Raw genomic sequence first — 14,989 nt, 5'->3', positions numbered from 1 at the left:
ATGACAGTTCAGTATTTGAAAATATTTAAAGCGTAACCATACTGCTTATATTAATATTACAAATTTAATTATTTTATATGTTTGGAATCAGCAAAGAAAAGTGACAAAATTTGCATTGTATTATATCTTCTTTGCAGAAAATTTTGCAGGTAACATGACTTTGTAATGGATGGGGAGGGAAAAACCTTGAAGGTGAAATTTTAAATTTTATTTAATGACCCTTAAAATAATGCCTGTTATAATTTTGCATTGAGGTTTCTGTTTAATTGAAAAGTAATATTTCTAAATAGATTTATTTAGTTTCATAATTTAAATAAAATAGCAAGGAAGACTAAGAAATGTGTTTTAAGTAATCAGCTTAATGTGAGAGAATGAAGATAGAACGTACCACAAAGTTATGTGGCAAATTGATAAAGATTCTCAAGCTGTATTGGCCTCCAGCAAATAGGCTAGGCTTATTGTTTTATGCCGTTCAGCCAAGAACACCAGGAACACTCTTGTAATTTAACAAGTTAGGTTTACTTTTTGTTGCAGGGAGGGAGGAGTGTTCACTGTAGGGAAACTGTAAGGCACATATCAGTAAGAGGATATTAGAAAAAGCCTAGCATAAGATTTGGTTATAGTATAGTACAGGTTGGGTTAATTTGGGGAGAGTTTAAGGAAGTCAATCCTTACGGTGGATTGGGTGACATCAGGAAATGGGGGCAATTCTATACTTCAGCATCTTAATAAATCTTATCTATATAAGGAGGACAGACTATTGTGAGGATAAAGCTGTAATTTGTAAACAAGTTACTGTCGCTCATTTAGTGGGTGTTGGGGGTATTGGTATTTTGTGGATTGCACAGTGACCTTGCCTGACTTGAATGTTCAGTGAGATGGTTTTATGTCCCACAGCAGAACAACATGGCTTAGCTGCAAGTACCAGACTAGTTTTAACAACATTGAGCCTTAGTTATATCAGTTAAGCCCAGACATCAGGGGCTGCTTTTTTTTTTTCTCAGGCCAAAGCAAGTGTATGCTGCTATCATTCCTATTGGTGATGGTGATGGTGATGGTAAGTGAAATATCCAATACGAAAGCGATATTCTTGACTCCTGTACATCTTAGTCCTTAAAGGACTTTTGTTTTATTCCACTATTCACTGGTGACATTGTCTTTCTTCAGGACCAAATCCTTGCCCTCTTTGGCTTGCCTTTATTGCACTAATCAGGTGTTAACATGGAAATGATTACAGAAAATTTCCTTGCCCTGGTCCTGATCTTATTTCACCATTAAGTGTGATATATGTAGTTTTCTTTGTAGATAACCTTTATCAGATCTGAATAAGTTTCCTTCATTTCTTAGTTTCCTGAAAGTTTTAATTATGAATCAGTGTTGAATTTTATCAGATAAATATTATCTGTTGAGATGATCCTTTATTTTCCCCCTCTGTTTTGTTTATGTCGTGAATTAAATTGCTTGATTTTTTAAAAATTTTATTTATTTTGTTGCTTAAACAACAAATATTTATTGTCTCACGTTCCAGAGGCTAGAAGTTTGAAATCAAGGTATTGTCAGGGCCATGCTAAGGAAGGTGCTAAGGTAGAATCTATTTCAGGCCTCTTCTTAGCTGCTGGTGGTTCCTTGACTTGTGTCAGCATGACTCCAGTCTTCCCATGGCATTTTCCTTGTGTGCATGTCTATCTGTCTGTCCAGATTTTCTCCTTTTTGTAAGGATACCAATCATATTGGACTAGGGCCTGCCCTAATAACCTTATTTTAATTTGATACGGCCTCTGTAAAGGCCCTATCCAGATAAGGTCATTTTCTGAGGTACTGGGGCTTAGGACTCCAGTATATCTTTTTTGAGTGGGGAAGCTGCACATTTCAGCCAATAACAACCTGGTACTAGACATTCATTCAGTTTAGGCAAAACTTACCAATTAAGACCCCCTAGGTGGGGATGAAATAAAGCCAGAATGCTTCATAACATGCTCATAATAGACATTGCTTGATTTTTGGATGTGAAACCCACCTTCTTTTTTTAAATGAGCTTCGCTTGGTCATAGTGTATTATCTTTTTAAGAAACACTTCTAAATAACTCACAGATAAAAAAGGAAATCACAGTCGAAATTTGAAAATATTTTAACAGAATAATGATGAAAATGTGATAATTAAAATGTGAGATGCAACTAAAGCAGCTCTTAGAGGGAGATTTATAGCTTTATATGCATACATTCCAAAAGAGGAAAGATTGAAAACTAAGGATTAAACTTGAACCTCAAGGAAACAGATGGCAAATTAAACCCTTTCAAAAAAAAGTAAGGGAAAAGAAATAAATATTAGAGGGGAAATCACTGAAACTAGAAAGCAAATGTAAAACTGAGAAATTCCACCCAAGATAAGAGTTCATTCTTTGATGAATAAATAGAATTGATAAAACTATAGCAAAACTTAACCAAAAAAGAGAACACATTACAATATATTTTTTAAACCCTTTTCATTTTTTGTAACAGCTTTACTGAGATATAATCACATACAAATAATTCACCTATTTAAAATATACAATTTAGTAGTTTTTAGCATATTCACAGTTGTGTAATCATTACCACATTCAATGTTAGAACATTTTCATTATCCCATAAAGAAATCCTGTACCCTTTAGCAGCCACCCCTCATCTCCTCCCAAGCCCTCCAAACCTAAGCAATTGCTAATTTACTTTGTCACTATGGATTTGTCTGTTCTGGACATTTCATATAAATGGAATCGTTCAGTATGTGGCCTTTTGTGACTGGCTTCTTTCAGCATGTTTCAAGGTTCATTCATGTTACGGCATGTATCAGTACTTCATTTCTTTTTGTGGCTGAATGATACTCCATTGTATGGATAATACCACATTTTATTTATCCATTCATCAGTTGCTGGACATTTGGGTTGTTTCTAGTTTTGGGCCATTATGAGTAGTGCTTTTGTGAGTATTTGTATATGATTTTTTGTGTCAACATATGTTTTTATTTCTGGTGGGTATATAGCTAGGAGTGAAGTTGCTGGGTCATATGGCACCTCTAGGTTTAATATGTTGAGAAACTGCCTGTTCTCGAAAGCAGTTGCACCACTTTACAATCCCACCAGCCTTTTATGAAGGTTCCAGTTTCTCTGCATCCTTGCCTCATACTTCTCTTTGATTATAGCTGTCCTGATGTGTGTGAAGTGTTATCTTACTGTGGTTTTGATTTGCGTTTCTCTGATGACTAAGGATGTTTATTGCTTACGTACTATTTGCCTTATTGGCCTATTTGTGGAAATGTCTATTCAAGTTGTTTGCCCATTTTAAAATTGGGTTATTTGGTTTTTTATTACTGTTTTCATATATTTTATATATAACAGTTTTTATATATTTTAGATGCAAGTCTCTCATCAGATATATGATTTGCAAATATTTTCTCCAGCTGTGAGTTGTCTTCACTTTCTTTTTGGTAATCTTTTGTTAATACATGTTTACATTCTGTCAATCTAGGTATGCCTGGTTGTAAATGTTATCTTCCCTTACCTGTTCCTTAATTTTTCTTTTTCCCCCTTATTTCTATACCTGTTTTTCCTTCCTCTACTGCTTTTATTCTTACACTTTTCTTTTTCTTTTCCTTTTCTTCATGTACTTTTTTTTTTTTGGACAAGGTCTCACTCTGTTGCCCTGGCTAGCATAGAGTGGTGTGATCATAGCTGACTATAACCTCACACTCCTGGACTTAAGGGTCCTCCTACTTCAGCCTCTGAGTAGCTGGGACTGCAGGCGCACACCACCATGCCCAGCCTTCATGTACTTTTTAAATTCATCTACATTTTTTGTTTATTCATTTCCCCCATACTCTGAATTTCAATATTGAGAATGAAAATGAGTCCTTTTTTTTTGTTTTGTTTTTGAAACAGAGTCTTGCTCTGTCACCCGAGCTAGCATGCAGTGGCATGAACATAGCTCACTGGGCTCAAGTAATCCTCCTGCCTTAGCCTTCCAAAATGCTAAGATTACAGGCATGAACCACCATGCCTGGCTGAAAATTAGTCCCCTTTTTCCTAATATTTCCTAGTAATTTATTTACTAGTATAGACTGTAGCCATTATCAATTTTGTATTACATAAATCCAATAAATATGAAAATTAATCCACAGCAAGGATTATTAAGTTTTCTATATGTCTTTATTTAAAAGTTACATGAAGTATGCTGGTTATTTCTCTTGTAAGATAGATTTGCTGTGAGTCTACAATTAGATAGTTTCTGTTCTAATTATTAAACTCTCTTTCTCTCTTTTTTTAAAGATTCACAATGGATAGTATAGAAGAACCTCAGAAAAAAGTCTTTAAAGCACGAAAAACGATGAGAGTGAGTGATCGTCAACAACTTGAAGTAGTGTACAAGGTCAAAGAAGAACTTTTGAAAACTGATGTCAAGCTGTTAAATGGCAACCACGAAAATGGAGATTTGGACCCAACCTCACCTTTGGAAAATATGGATTATATTAAAGACAAGGAAGAGGTAAATGGCATTGAAGAGATTTGTTTTGACCCTGAAGAAAGTAAAACAGAATGGAAAGAAGCACCCTGTATCCTAAATGTTAATATAAAAAAGAAGCAAGATGATGGTTTAAATTGTGAACCTTTGTCTCCTAATAATGTAACTCCTGCACCAGTCTCTAAACCGACTGCTGAACCAGCTTCTGGAGATCTAGCCGCTGGTGATCTGACTGCTGGAGATCTAGCCTCTGGAGTACTGGCCTCTGGCGATCCCACTTCTGGTGATCCCATCTCTAGTGATGGCTCCCCTGGTGATCCCGCCTCTGGTGATGGCTCCCCCGGTGATCCCCCCTCTGGTGATTCCCGCTCTGGTGATTCCTGCTCTGGTGATGCCACCTGTGGTGATACTGCCTCTGATGATGCCACCTCTGGTGATGCCAGTTCTGGTGAACTCGTCTCTGGTGAACTGGTCTCTGGTGATAGTGCCTGTGATGATTCAGCCTCTGGTGACCTGGCCCCTGGAGCACTGGCCTCTGTTGATTCGGGGTCTGTAGCACCAGCCTCTTGTGATCTGGCCTCTGGTGATCCAGCCTCTGGTAATCCGGCCTCGGGTGATCTGGCCTCAGGTGATCCTGCTTCTGGTGAACTTGCCTCTGATGATCTGGCTACTGGTGAACTGGCCTCTGGTGAACTGACTTCTGAATCAGCCTTTGATCCCACCTTTGAACCAAGTTCTATACCAGTTTGTGACCCAGTTCCTGCAACTGACAATGTAGAACCAAGTAGCAATAATGATGATGATTTTCTTGAAAAAAATGGGCATGATGAAAAGTTAGAGCAAATTCAAAGTGAGGACTCAATTGATGAGAAAAATAAAGCTGATAGTAATCTTGATGCTAATGAAGAAGCCCTTGAAACAGATGGTACAATTATTTGTTCAGATCTACCTCCTGAAAATGAAAAGAAGGTAGAGGAAGATACTATTACAGAGCTTGCTCTTAGAGAAGAGGCTATATCAAGCAGTATGGAAATTGATCAAAGTGAAAAGAATGAGGATGAAAATTCTTCAGACCTTGTAGAAACCATTAGTGAAAGTGTTATAAAAGATGACAAAAATGAGAATATCTTAGAAAATACTGATTCTATGGAAACAGATGAAATCATTCCTATTTTGGAAAAGCTTGCACCTGCTGAGGATGAACTTACCTGCTTTTCTAAAACTTCTCTCCTCCCAATTGATGAGACGAATCCAGATTTGGAAGAGAAAATGGATGGTTCTTTTGGTTCACCATCTAAACAAGAAAGTAGTGAAAGTTTGCCAAAAGAAGCCTTTTTGGTCCTCTCTGATGAAGAGGATATTTCAGGTGAAAAAGATGAGTCTGAAGTTATATCACAGAATGAAACGTGCTCTCCAGGTTAGCATATTATTTAAATTTTTAAGATTTTTATTAACTTCAATGAATTGTTTAATAAAACATTATTATAAAGTTTTAAATTTCTTTTAGTGTAGAGAAAGTTGAGAGTGGTGGTGACTCTACAGAAGGATCTAATTTCATAGATTCTTAACTTTATAGAGTTCATAATTACAAAGTACCCACTCTGTGGGCAACATGTGCTAAGTGCTAAAAAAGGAGATAAAATAAGTAGAAAATATGGCCCTTACAGTCTGAGACTAGAGATAAAATGGACCACCATAATGCTGAGATAATGAAGTCAGTACATAATTTATCAGAGTCCTAGCAATTGTTCTTTCTTGCTGTCACTTAGGGAACAAATAATTTAGAATCCAAAAGCCTGCTACTTTGTTTCAAGTGTAAAATATCATATTTTCAATTAATTTTCACAGTGAAATCTTATTCTTTAATATTCTGTGTCCAGGGAATGACACCACCATTGTAAGCCAGGAAGCTTAAAGCTTGATTATCTATTCAGTAGACTTTATCCATTTGCTTCCTCAGCTCTCTTGATTCTTCGTACTCAACATGCTCTCTTCCCTTCATCTTCCGGATAATCTCTCTATGACCAATTCTCTTGCTTGATTGTCCCTCTCTTTCATGAGATCCCTTTTACTTTTAGGTTGATTCAAACTCCTTATGTAAAAGGTATATAAACTTCACGATTTGTTCAATGTCTATCTCTCCCATCTCTTTTATTATTCCCAGAGAAAAAGAGAATGAGAAAAATTCTACTTTGCTTTCATGGTCACACTCAAAAAGATTATTCCTGCATGAAACCTTCTCAGTCTTCCTCAGATTGGCATGAGTACCTTTCTGTTCCCATTGTATCACATTCTGTCAGATTTAGACATCTGTGAAAGGAGTTACCTTGCTAACGTGAAACACTGCTAACACGAAACAAAGTGATCAAGGATGAGAAAACAAAAACGGTGGCAGAGCTAGGAGAGACACAAAAATTTCTTCCCCAGTATATCATACTAGCTTTTGGAGGTAGAAATTTTTTTCTTATTTAAAGATGACATTTTATTTCCAAAGAGTATTCAACTAAACTTACAGAGAGAGAGACAGTTCAGGCCTTTCTTGGTTCTAGAGATTTGAAGATAAAATTTAGTACTTGCCCTCAGGATGCACACAAGAATTAAATTGCAGGTCATTAAATACAAGGCTGTGAATACAATGATAATGTTAAATTGGTATTCTGGGAGTGTGGAGAAGGCTAAACTTTAAGAGAGCACAAGATGTAGTCAGGGAAGCCTTGCCTTTCAATATTTGTATAATGAGTTTGTATAATATTTATATAATGAGGGTTTTAATGAGTCTAATTTCCTTGTAATGGTAGCTCCATCCTACTTGCTCAGGCTAGAAACCTTGGAACCATTCTTTCTTTTTTTCCTTCCCCCTTTCATGCCCCATATTCAGTCTATCAGGAAATCCTATTGGTACTATCTTCAGAATAGATCTAGAATCCAATTCATAACTATTATCACCCCTGCTCTGAGTCACTATCACCAGGCCAAAACAGTACATGGCACACAGTAAGTGCCCAGGATATATTTGTAAATTGAATGAATAATTGATGATGTAAGAGAAGTATATAATGGAAGACCTTGGTTACAATGCCAAAGCATTGGCACTAGGGAGCCATTGAAAGATTTCAAGCAGAGGAGAATAATATGATGAAATTTACATTTTAGAAAGATAATAAATAACTGTTTAGGGTGAACTTCACTCATTCATTCAATAAATATTTATACAGAATGTGACACTGGAGCAAGTTCTTTAAAAGCCTTATGGTCCTCCTTCAGAGGAGAAAAAAGAACAAATAAAGATTTCTCTCTCTGGGAAACTTCAGACAACACTAGAGGACGTATATCTATCAGTCATATCTTTCATGTACTCTCCATACCATATACTTTCCTCTAGCTACTACTATTCCATGTCTTTCCTCCTAAGACCATTCTTCAAGTTATATTAGCAAAACTAGCACCATTTCTTCTATTAACCTCCTCTACTTAACTGTTTAAAAAAATACTACTAGTTCTTAGTAAGATTTTTGAGAAGAAAAATCTGTTTTAGAGTAAACCAGATTTTAAACTCTGATGTAATTTCCTTGCAGATTTTTATTCCAGATTTTAAAAAATCTGTGGTTGATTTTTTTCGCCTGCTCCCTTGAATCTTTAAGATAAATAAGATGAACATGAACTGAGGCTAATAAGGATAATTGTATGGGAATAGAATTCAAGGTTTCCTTTTATTTTTGCTTTAGATTAGCAGTGATAGAAATAGCATGATTTAATCAATCAAAATTTACTGATAATTTGTTGTCACTATTTATTGTATTCAGCTAAAATCCTTTATCATCTCAACCCATTTATATTTAGCTATTATTTAGGTGTTTGGCTTCTCTTTGTGGAGTTTCTTAGTCCTATACACTGGTGTATAAGTTGCAGATTTTTCTTTTTATAGTTGAAGGAGACCAAAAATAAAGCAGGTTTTGGAAAGAGAAATATAGGAGGAAGATCAGTTTCAAATGACTACTATTGCCCAAGTTAGATATATAAGTCTGGATTTCAGAGCAGAGACTTGAATTGTATAGAAAAATTTAGGAGTAGGTAGCATATAGACATTAGTTGCAGTGGAATGACTAGATGAAATCACCTCAGACAGAGTGAGTATAAATGGAGAAGAGAAAAGATCCAGGAATTGAGCTCTTGGCATTCCACATGTTTAGAGATTGGAGAGATAAGGAAGAACCAGCAAAGGAGACCAAGAAAGAACAGCTGTTGAGGTAGGAAGAAAACCAAGACATTTTGGTATTACAAAAGCCGAGTAAAGAGACTATTTTGAGGAGGGCGTAATTAACTGTTTAGTATATCAGACGTTGCTATGCGTCTGAGTTAGATGGCACAGAAATATTTAACAACCTGGAGATCATGGGTGACTTTGACAAGAGGCAGTTTTGGTGAATGATAGATAGCATGGAAAGGCTGATTTGGATTTCAGAGAGAATGGGAGGGGAAGAATGTGAGATAATAAAATGTAACTTTTTCCCTCTGAGTTGTGCTTCAACAAGTAGCACAAAAATTCTTATAGAGGATATTATTTGCAACTTTGCATTGGTTAAATAAGACTTTAAGAAATTTCTGGAAAAAATTGCCAGTCATGCCACATTTTTCTGATATGGCTGTGAGGTTGAGAATCTTAGTATGTTAATTGCCCTATTGTAATTTCTTATCTATGAATTGCCTTTTCATCTCCTTTGCCCATTTTTCTAATGGATATGTTGTCTTTAATTAGTCTGTAGGAATTTCTTGTTTTGTTTTAGGTATTTTCATGGAACCAGTAATTTAAGGCAGGGAATTGGCATACTGTGGGCCTGTGGGCCCCATTTGTTTTTGTAAATAAAGTTTTATTGAAATATAATGATGATCATTTGTTTGCATATTACATATTGCTTATTGCTGATTCCTGCCACAAGTACAGAATTAAGTAGCTGTATCAGAGACCATGTGGCCCACTGAAAATACTTGTTTTTTTGGCCATTTACAAAAAAAGTTTTCTAACCCTTGATCTAAGGCAACTGTTTTTGTCTGTATTTCCTTAAGATAAAGTTCTGTATAGTATAATTCTGAAAATGAGAAATTTAAGTTTCCTAATGTAAATTCTATCTGGTAATCCTTTACAAATACACTTTTCTGCCTTTACTTAATGGAACCTTATTAAAGATAACAGGCATCATATAGGTATTAAACAGATAGGCATTAAGTTTGCCTCAGTTCTTTCTCAAAGTTTTTAGGGTTACCAAAATTGCAAGATATGGTACCTGTCCTTAGTGAGCTTACTGTCTAGTATGGTTGTAAGGAAAGAATACCACACATAGAACCATGAAAACTTGCAAACTTGTGATGAGGCTATCTATACTCAAGAAGACCAGAGGGATTACAACAGAAAACTTACCCATGAATAAGGACAGATTCTAGAAAAGACATCATTAATCTAATTATTTGGATGAGTTTCAAGAATCCTGAGAACTACCTGAAATTATATATAAAATTGTGTGCAAGGGCCTTTGATTATTATTCTGGGTTGAAGGAGGCCCACTCTCAGATTTTCTGGAGGCTTTATGGACACAAAAATTAAAGAAATAAAGGGCCTTATCCCTCTCTGTAGAATCTGTTAATACCATTTTTCTTATCCCAAGTTCTTTCCATTACATAAAACTTTAGCATAAATTTTAGTTCTGTGAATCTATTCCATAATCCCAATGAGTGTTTTTATTTAAGTATTGAGAATCCAGTAGTATCAGCTAGGTATATTTGGAAAATGGGAATTGGATGATAGGAGGAAGTTTTGAGTAAAATGAAGAGATCTCAAACTAAACTTCACATATCTGTAAGAAGAGAGGGAATTAACATATGCATAAAAGAGGCAGATCAAACCAGGCCAATTTACTCTGCTGTGTTCTGGATGCTGTGGTTTGCAGTTATTCTAATTGGAGCCATGGCTAATTTTGTGCTTTGGGTGATGTGAGGATTTGCTAAATAAAGACTATGTAAACCTTTTATGTCAAGCACCCCAATTACTCTGTGTCTCTGGAAACTCTGGGGACTAGGAAGTTCAGGAGTTTCTGTCAGTGTTAAAATCAGGAAGACATGGAAAAAAATATATAGAAAAAAATATGTTGTAATGAGTTTGTGATCTATCTACAAGAAAGCAAAAGAAATTTTCATTTCATTGAAACTGAGGTTGAGAGATGAGATCTTAAAATATTTATAATGAGCAAACAGTAGTAAATGGAAAGTTAATTTAGTAATTTTTATGTACCGTGTTAGCTTTTTTTGTTTTGTCTTAGTGTGAAAAAAATATTTATAGAACCATAATAGGTTCGTCAGTGATTCTTTTTTTTTTTTTTTTTTGAGACAGAATCTCGCTCTGTTGCCTGGCTAGAGTGAGTGCCGTGGGGTCAGCCTAGCTCACAGCAACCTCAAACTCCTGGGCTTAAGCGATCCTACTGCCTCAGCCTCCCAAGTAGCTGGGAATACAGGCATGTGCCACCATGCCCGGCTAATTTTTTGTATATATATTTTTAGTTGGCCAGATAATTTTTTTCTATTTTTAGTAGAGACGGGGTCTCACTCTTGCTCAGGCTGGTCTCGAACTCCTGAACTTGAGCTATCCACCTGCCTCGGCCTCCCAGAGTGCTAGGATTACAGGCGTGAGCTACCGTGCCCGGCCCATCAGTGATTCTTGTCTCTGCCTATTTTCACCTAAAAGGTCTTCTGAATTTTTTTAACCCTGACTTCTATCCTCAGGGCTGTTGTGATTAAAACCCTGATATCTGGAGAAGAACTATGATATCAAAGTCTTTATATAGTGTGATATACCTTCTGTTGCTTATTTAATATTAATTGTAGAATATGATGAAACAGAATACCTTATTGAAGCCACTGAGAAGCTAGTTGCAGTGATGTAAGGGGGAAAAATCGAAGTTCAAATATTAGTGATTTATTGCCCCATTATCCCCCATTTAATGATTATGTTATTTGAGGAGACAGACTGATTGATCAAAGGCCATTTCTGGTACCTCTGAGATTTTATTTGTTGTAACATAATATAATTCCATAGACATTTTTAGCAATCTTTTTGGTAGCATTCTTTGTTATGTCTTATATCCCTCTTGTGAAAATTACGTAACCTTTCTAAATTTTACTTTCCCCATCTATATGATGGCAAAAAATACTGTTTACAGTGTAGGATTATATTGAGGCTATGAAGTTATATATATATCAAGTGCCTGCCTCAGTTGTTGGCACTTTTAGCAAAGTAAGTATTATTTTTAAGTAAAGTTTTTATTATATTTAGGATAGCTTTTCAATTCCTTATTTATGAACTAGCCCATAGCCATTAAAGTAACTTAATGATTCAACCTGTCTGGTCAAAATATTAGGTATTTTGAATTTGTCAGTAGTTTGTAATTTTTTTTTATAATTGTCATAGCCACTATTCTAGTTTTAACAGGTGAATGTAAACGAATCTAAATGCTTTCACATTCTTATTGGTGACAGAAAATTACTGAATAAGATTCTTTCTTTTAAAATCTATACTGATACTTTTTTCCCATATTGAATTTGTAATGGATTGTGGAACAGTTGAATGTGGACTTGGTCATTCATTTCTATATGTTTCTGTTCCCTTTCTCCCCCTAAAATTTTACATTTTGGGACTCTGATTTCATAAAAGGTTAGTTTGGTAACAGATAGTAACCAAAAATGTAAATTAATAAGCTGTTAAGAATCCCAATCAAAGTAAGATTTCCTTTTTTATATTTGTTACAGCAGAAGTAGAAAGTAATGAAAAGGACAGCAAACCTGAGGAAGAAGAACAAGTAATACACAAAGAAGATGAAAGACCTTCTGAGAAAAGTATGCATGTACAAAACAAACTTGCATTAGTTTGAAAAATCATAATTAATTATTTTTGTATTTAAGACCATGGAATATCCTTTTCTGCCCATGAAATGATTGTTAACTTTTGCAATTTAAGTAAGCCACAATTACATCATTTCATTGATGGCTAACTCAAGAATCTCTGAAAGTATTACTTCATCCACTTCACTATTGTATTTTGTTTATTTTATTGTTCCACAAGAAAGATTTAGCTTAAAATATAATAAGGTATTGAGTGTCTTGAGAAATTATTTTATTTATTTATTTATTTATTTTTTATTTTTTTTTTTTTGAGACAGAGTCTCACTTTGTTGCCCGGGCTAGAGTGAGTGCCGTGGCGTCAGCCTAGCTCACAGCAACCTCAAACTCCTGGGCTTAAGCGATCCTACTGCCTCAGCCTCCCGAGTAGCTGGGACTACAGGCATGAGCCACCATGCCCGGCTAATTTTTTTTGTATATATATTTTTAGTTGGCCAGATAATTTCTTTCTATTTTTAGTAGAGACGGGGTCTCACTCTTGCTCAGGCTGGTCTCGAACTCCTGACCTCGAGCAATCCACCCGCCTCGGCCTCCCAGAGCTAGGATTACAGGCGTGAGCCACCGCGCCCGGCCTAGAAATTATTTTAGATATATGTTTAGAATGGGACTATAAGAATTTTGTCTAGGCTGATATCAAGTAAATGGAGGTATGTGTTTCAGTCTACTTAAGGTTCTTAAACTTCATGGGGGTGGGGAAATGATAGATGATTATTAGGTTTATAGAAAGATTGGACTAGAAGTCAGGAAACCAGTGTTCTGTAACTCTCCCTGTCATGCTGCTCTCCATGTATGAACATGAGTAAGTGATAATTATAAGAGAAGTTGTAGAGTAGAATTAGATTTTAAAAAAGAGGCACATAGACAGGGATACAGAGTGAGATAGACAAGGGTAGCTATAGTCACATAATAGCATTTGCGTTTAAAAAGTGTGGAGATTTTAGTGTTTTAATTTTTTTAGGTATTGCAAAAGAAACCAGATAAAATTTACCTTTGATCTCTTGAATATTAATAATATTTGAAATAGAAATTTTCTAAATGAAGATTTTTGAGAATATATTCTTTGCCAAATGTAGTTTTATAATGACATTAATTTTATTTTTATATAATTGAAATTCATTAGGATATATTGAGAATAACTATTATTATGTTATTTTCCTAAGGTGATGATTATTTTTTCTGTATTTACTGAGGAGGAAGAATTTTTTATTAGAAATCTATGATAGAACAAATAGTTTGTCAAAGGATTCATATGCACTATGAAATTTAGCTAAGGGAATGAATATGAGATGATTTTTTTTACCTTCTGCCTGATACAATTGTTAAGTAGTTCTCCATTTAATATGTTTTCAAGCAAAGAATGTTCTGTGTTCACAGTGTGCATTGCTTAACCATTAGGAGGTTCTTATTTAGAATATTGAAATCATTTCAAGTTTAAAGCTAAAAGCTATATACCTATTTTTCTGATCACAAAAACAATTTGTAAAATAATTGGTTAAGAATGCTATTGTAATAGATAGAAATAATATTTTGCTGAGGATAGATAATAGGCACTAAAGTCTATGATAAAAACACCTGACTGATCATTGTGGGTTTTGTTCTCAGATGAGTTTTCCAGAAGAAAACGTTCTAAATCAGAGGACATGGACAACGTACAGTCTAAACGTCGACGATATATGGAAGAAGAATATGAGGCAGAATTTCAAGTAAAGATTACAGCCAAAGGAGACATTAACCAGAAACTTCAAAAGGTATTATAGGTTATGTTAAAAAGCATATTGATTAAAAAGCACCATTGTCTTTCTTCTTTTAGGTTTTGACATTATTTTGTATTTTACCGTCATATCTGGTTTCTCATAAAAAGAGAGAACTTGAAGAAAGTGGTTGAGCTTAAAGTATATTACTCTCTGCGATAGTTTAATTTTAAAATTCTTTCTGACTTCTTTTTGGCTACATAATTTTTTTTTAGAGATGGTAATGATTATCAAAATGGCTCCGGAGATATGATGACTTCTTCCTTTATTTGCTTTGGTAATAAAAGTGAATATCATTTTTTAGCTTTTCTTTTTTTCTTCCTGTAGTATTGAAGTTTATCTTATAGTGGAAAAGAAATATTAGAGTTTTACATATTAACATTTTATTTTATTTCATTAAAATTTTTTTAGCTCTACTTCATATTGAGATATATATATTAATATTTTAATCTTTATAATAAGCTGATTTTATGATTGTAAGTCTATACATTCATTCTAAGCTCTTTTTTATGTACTTTAGGGTTAGTATTAAAAATGGTAGAGTCAGTGCTTTAGAAGGACTACGGAAACGAACATTTTTTTTTTTTTTAATTTCAGCATATTATGGGGGTACAAAAGTTTAGGTTCCGTATATTATCCCCCCCCCCCCCCCCGAGTCAGAGCTTCAGGCATGTCCATTCCCCAGATGGTGCGCATCGCACTCACTATGTGTGTATAGGAAGGGAACATTTAAAGTACAGACTTTAAAAACCTCCCCCTGTATCTGTTAGACTAGTGATAGAATTAATTACAATATTCAGTAT

General features: G+C 34.9%; 1 protein-coding gene across 9 annotated transcripts in view; it reads left to right on the top strand.

The window, feature by feature from the left end:
* The window catches only part of LOC123639976 (activating transcription factor 7 interacting protein), a 122,851-nt gene that overhangs the window by 47,527 nt on the left and 60,335 nt on the right, over positions 1-14,989 (top strand). For 6 of the 9 annotated variants that reach the window (XR_006735845.1, XM_045554286.1, XM_045554283.1 and 3 more), the window contains 3 exons: positions 4,299-5,908; positions 12,286-12,372; positions 14,038-14,183. Coding sequence is in view for 8 of the 9 variants with exons in the window: in XM_045554280.1 (XP_045410236.1) it covers positions 4,299-5,908; positions 12,286-12,372; positions 14,038-14,183 (1,843 nt within the window). In the remaining variant the exon portion in view is untranslated. Of the gene's footprint in view, positions 1-328; positions 1,058-4,298; positions 5,909-12,285; positions 12,373-14,037; positions 14,184-14,989 lie in introns of those variants that run through there. The other 3 variants (XM_045554287.1, XM_045554281.1, XM_045554282.1) reach the window with 2 other exon arrangements.

This window comes from Lemur catta, chromosome 6, assembly GCF_020740605.2.
Source record: "Lemur catta isolate mLemCat1 chromosome 6, mLemCat1.pri, whole genome shotgun sequence".
In the NCBI taxonomy this organism is placed as follows: Eukaryota; Metazoa; Chordata; class Mammalia; order Primates; family Lemuridae; genus Lemur; species Lemur catta.
The sequence above is the reverse complement of the archived record's forward strand: the minus strand, read 5'-3'. Positions and strand labels throughout refer to the sequence as shown.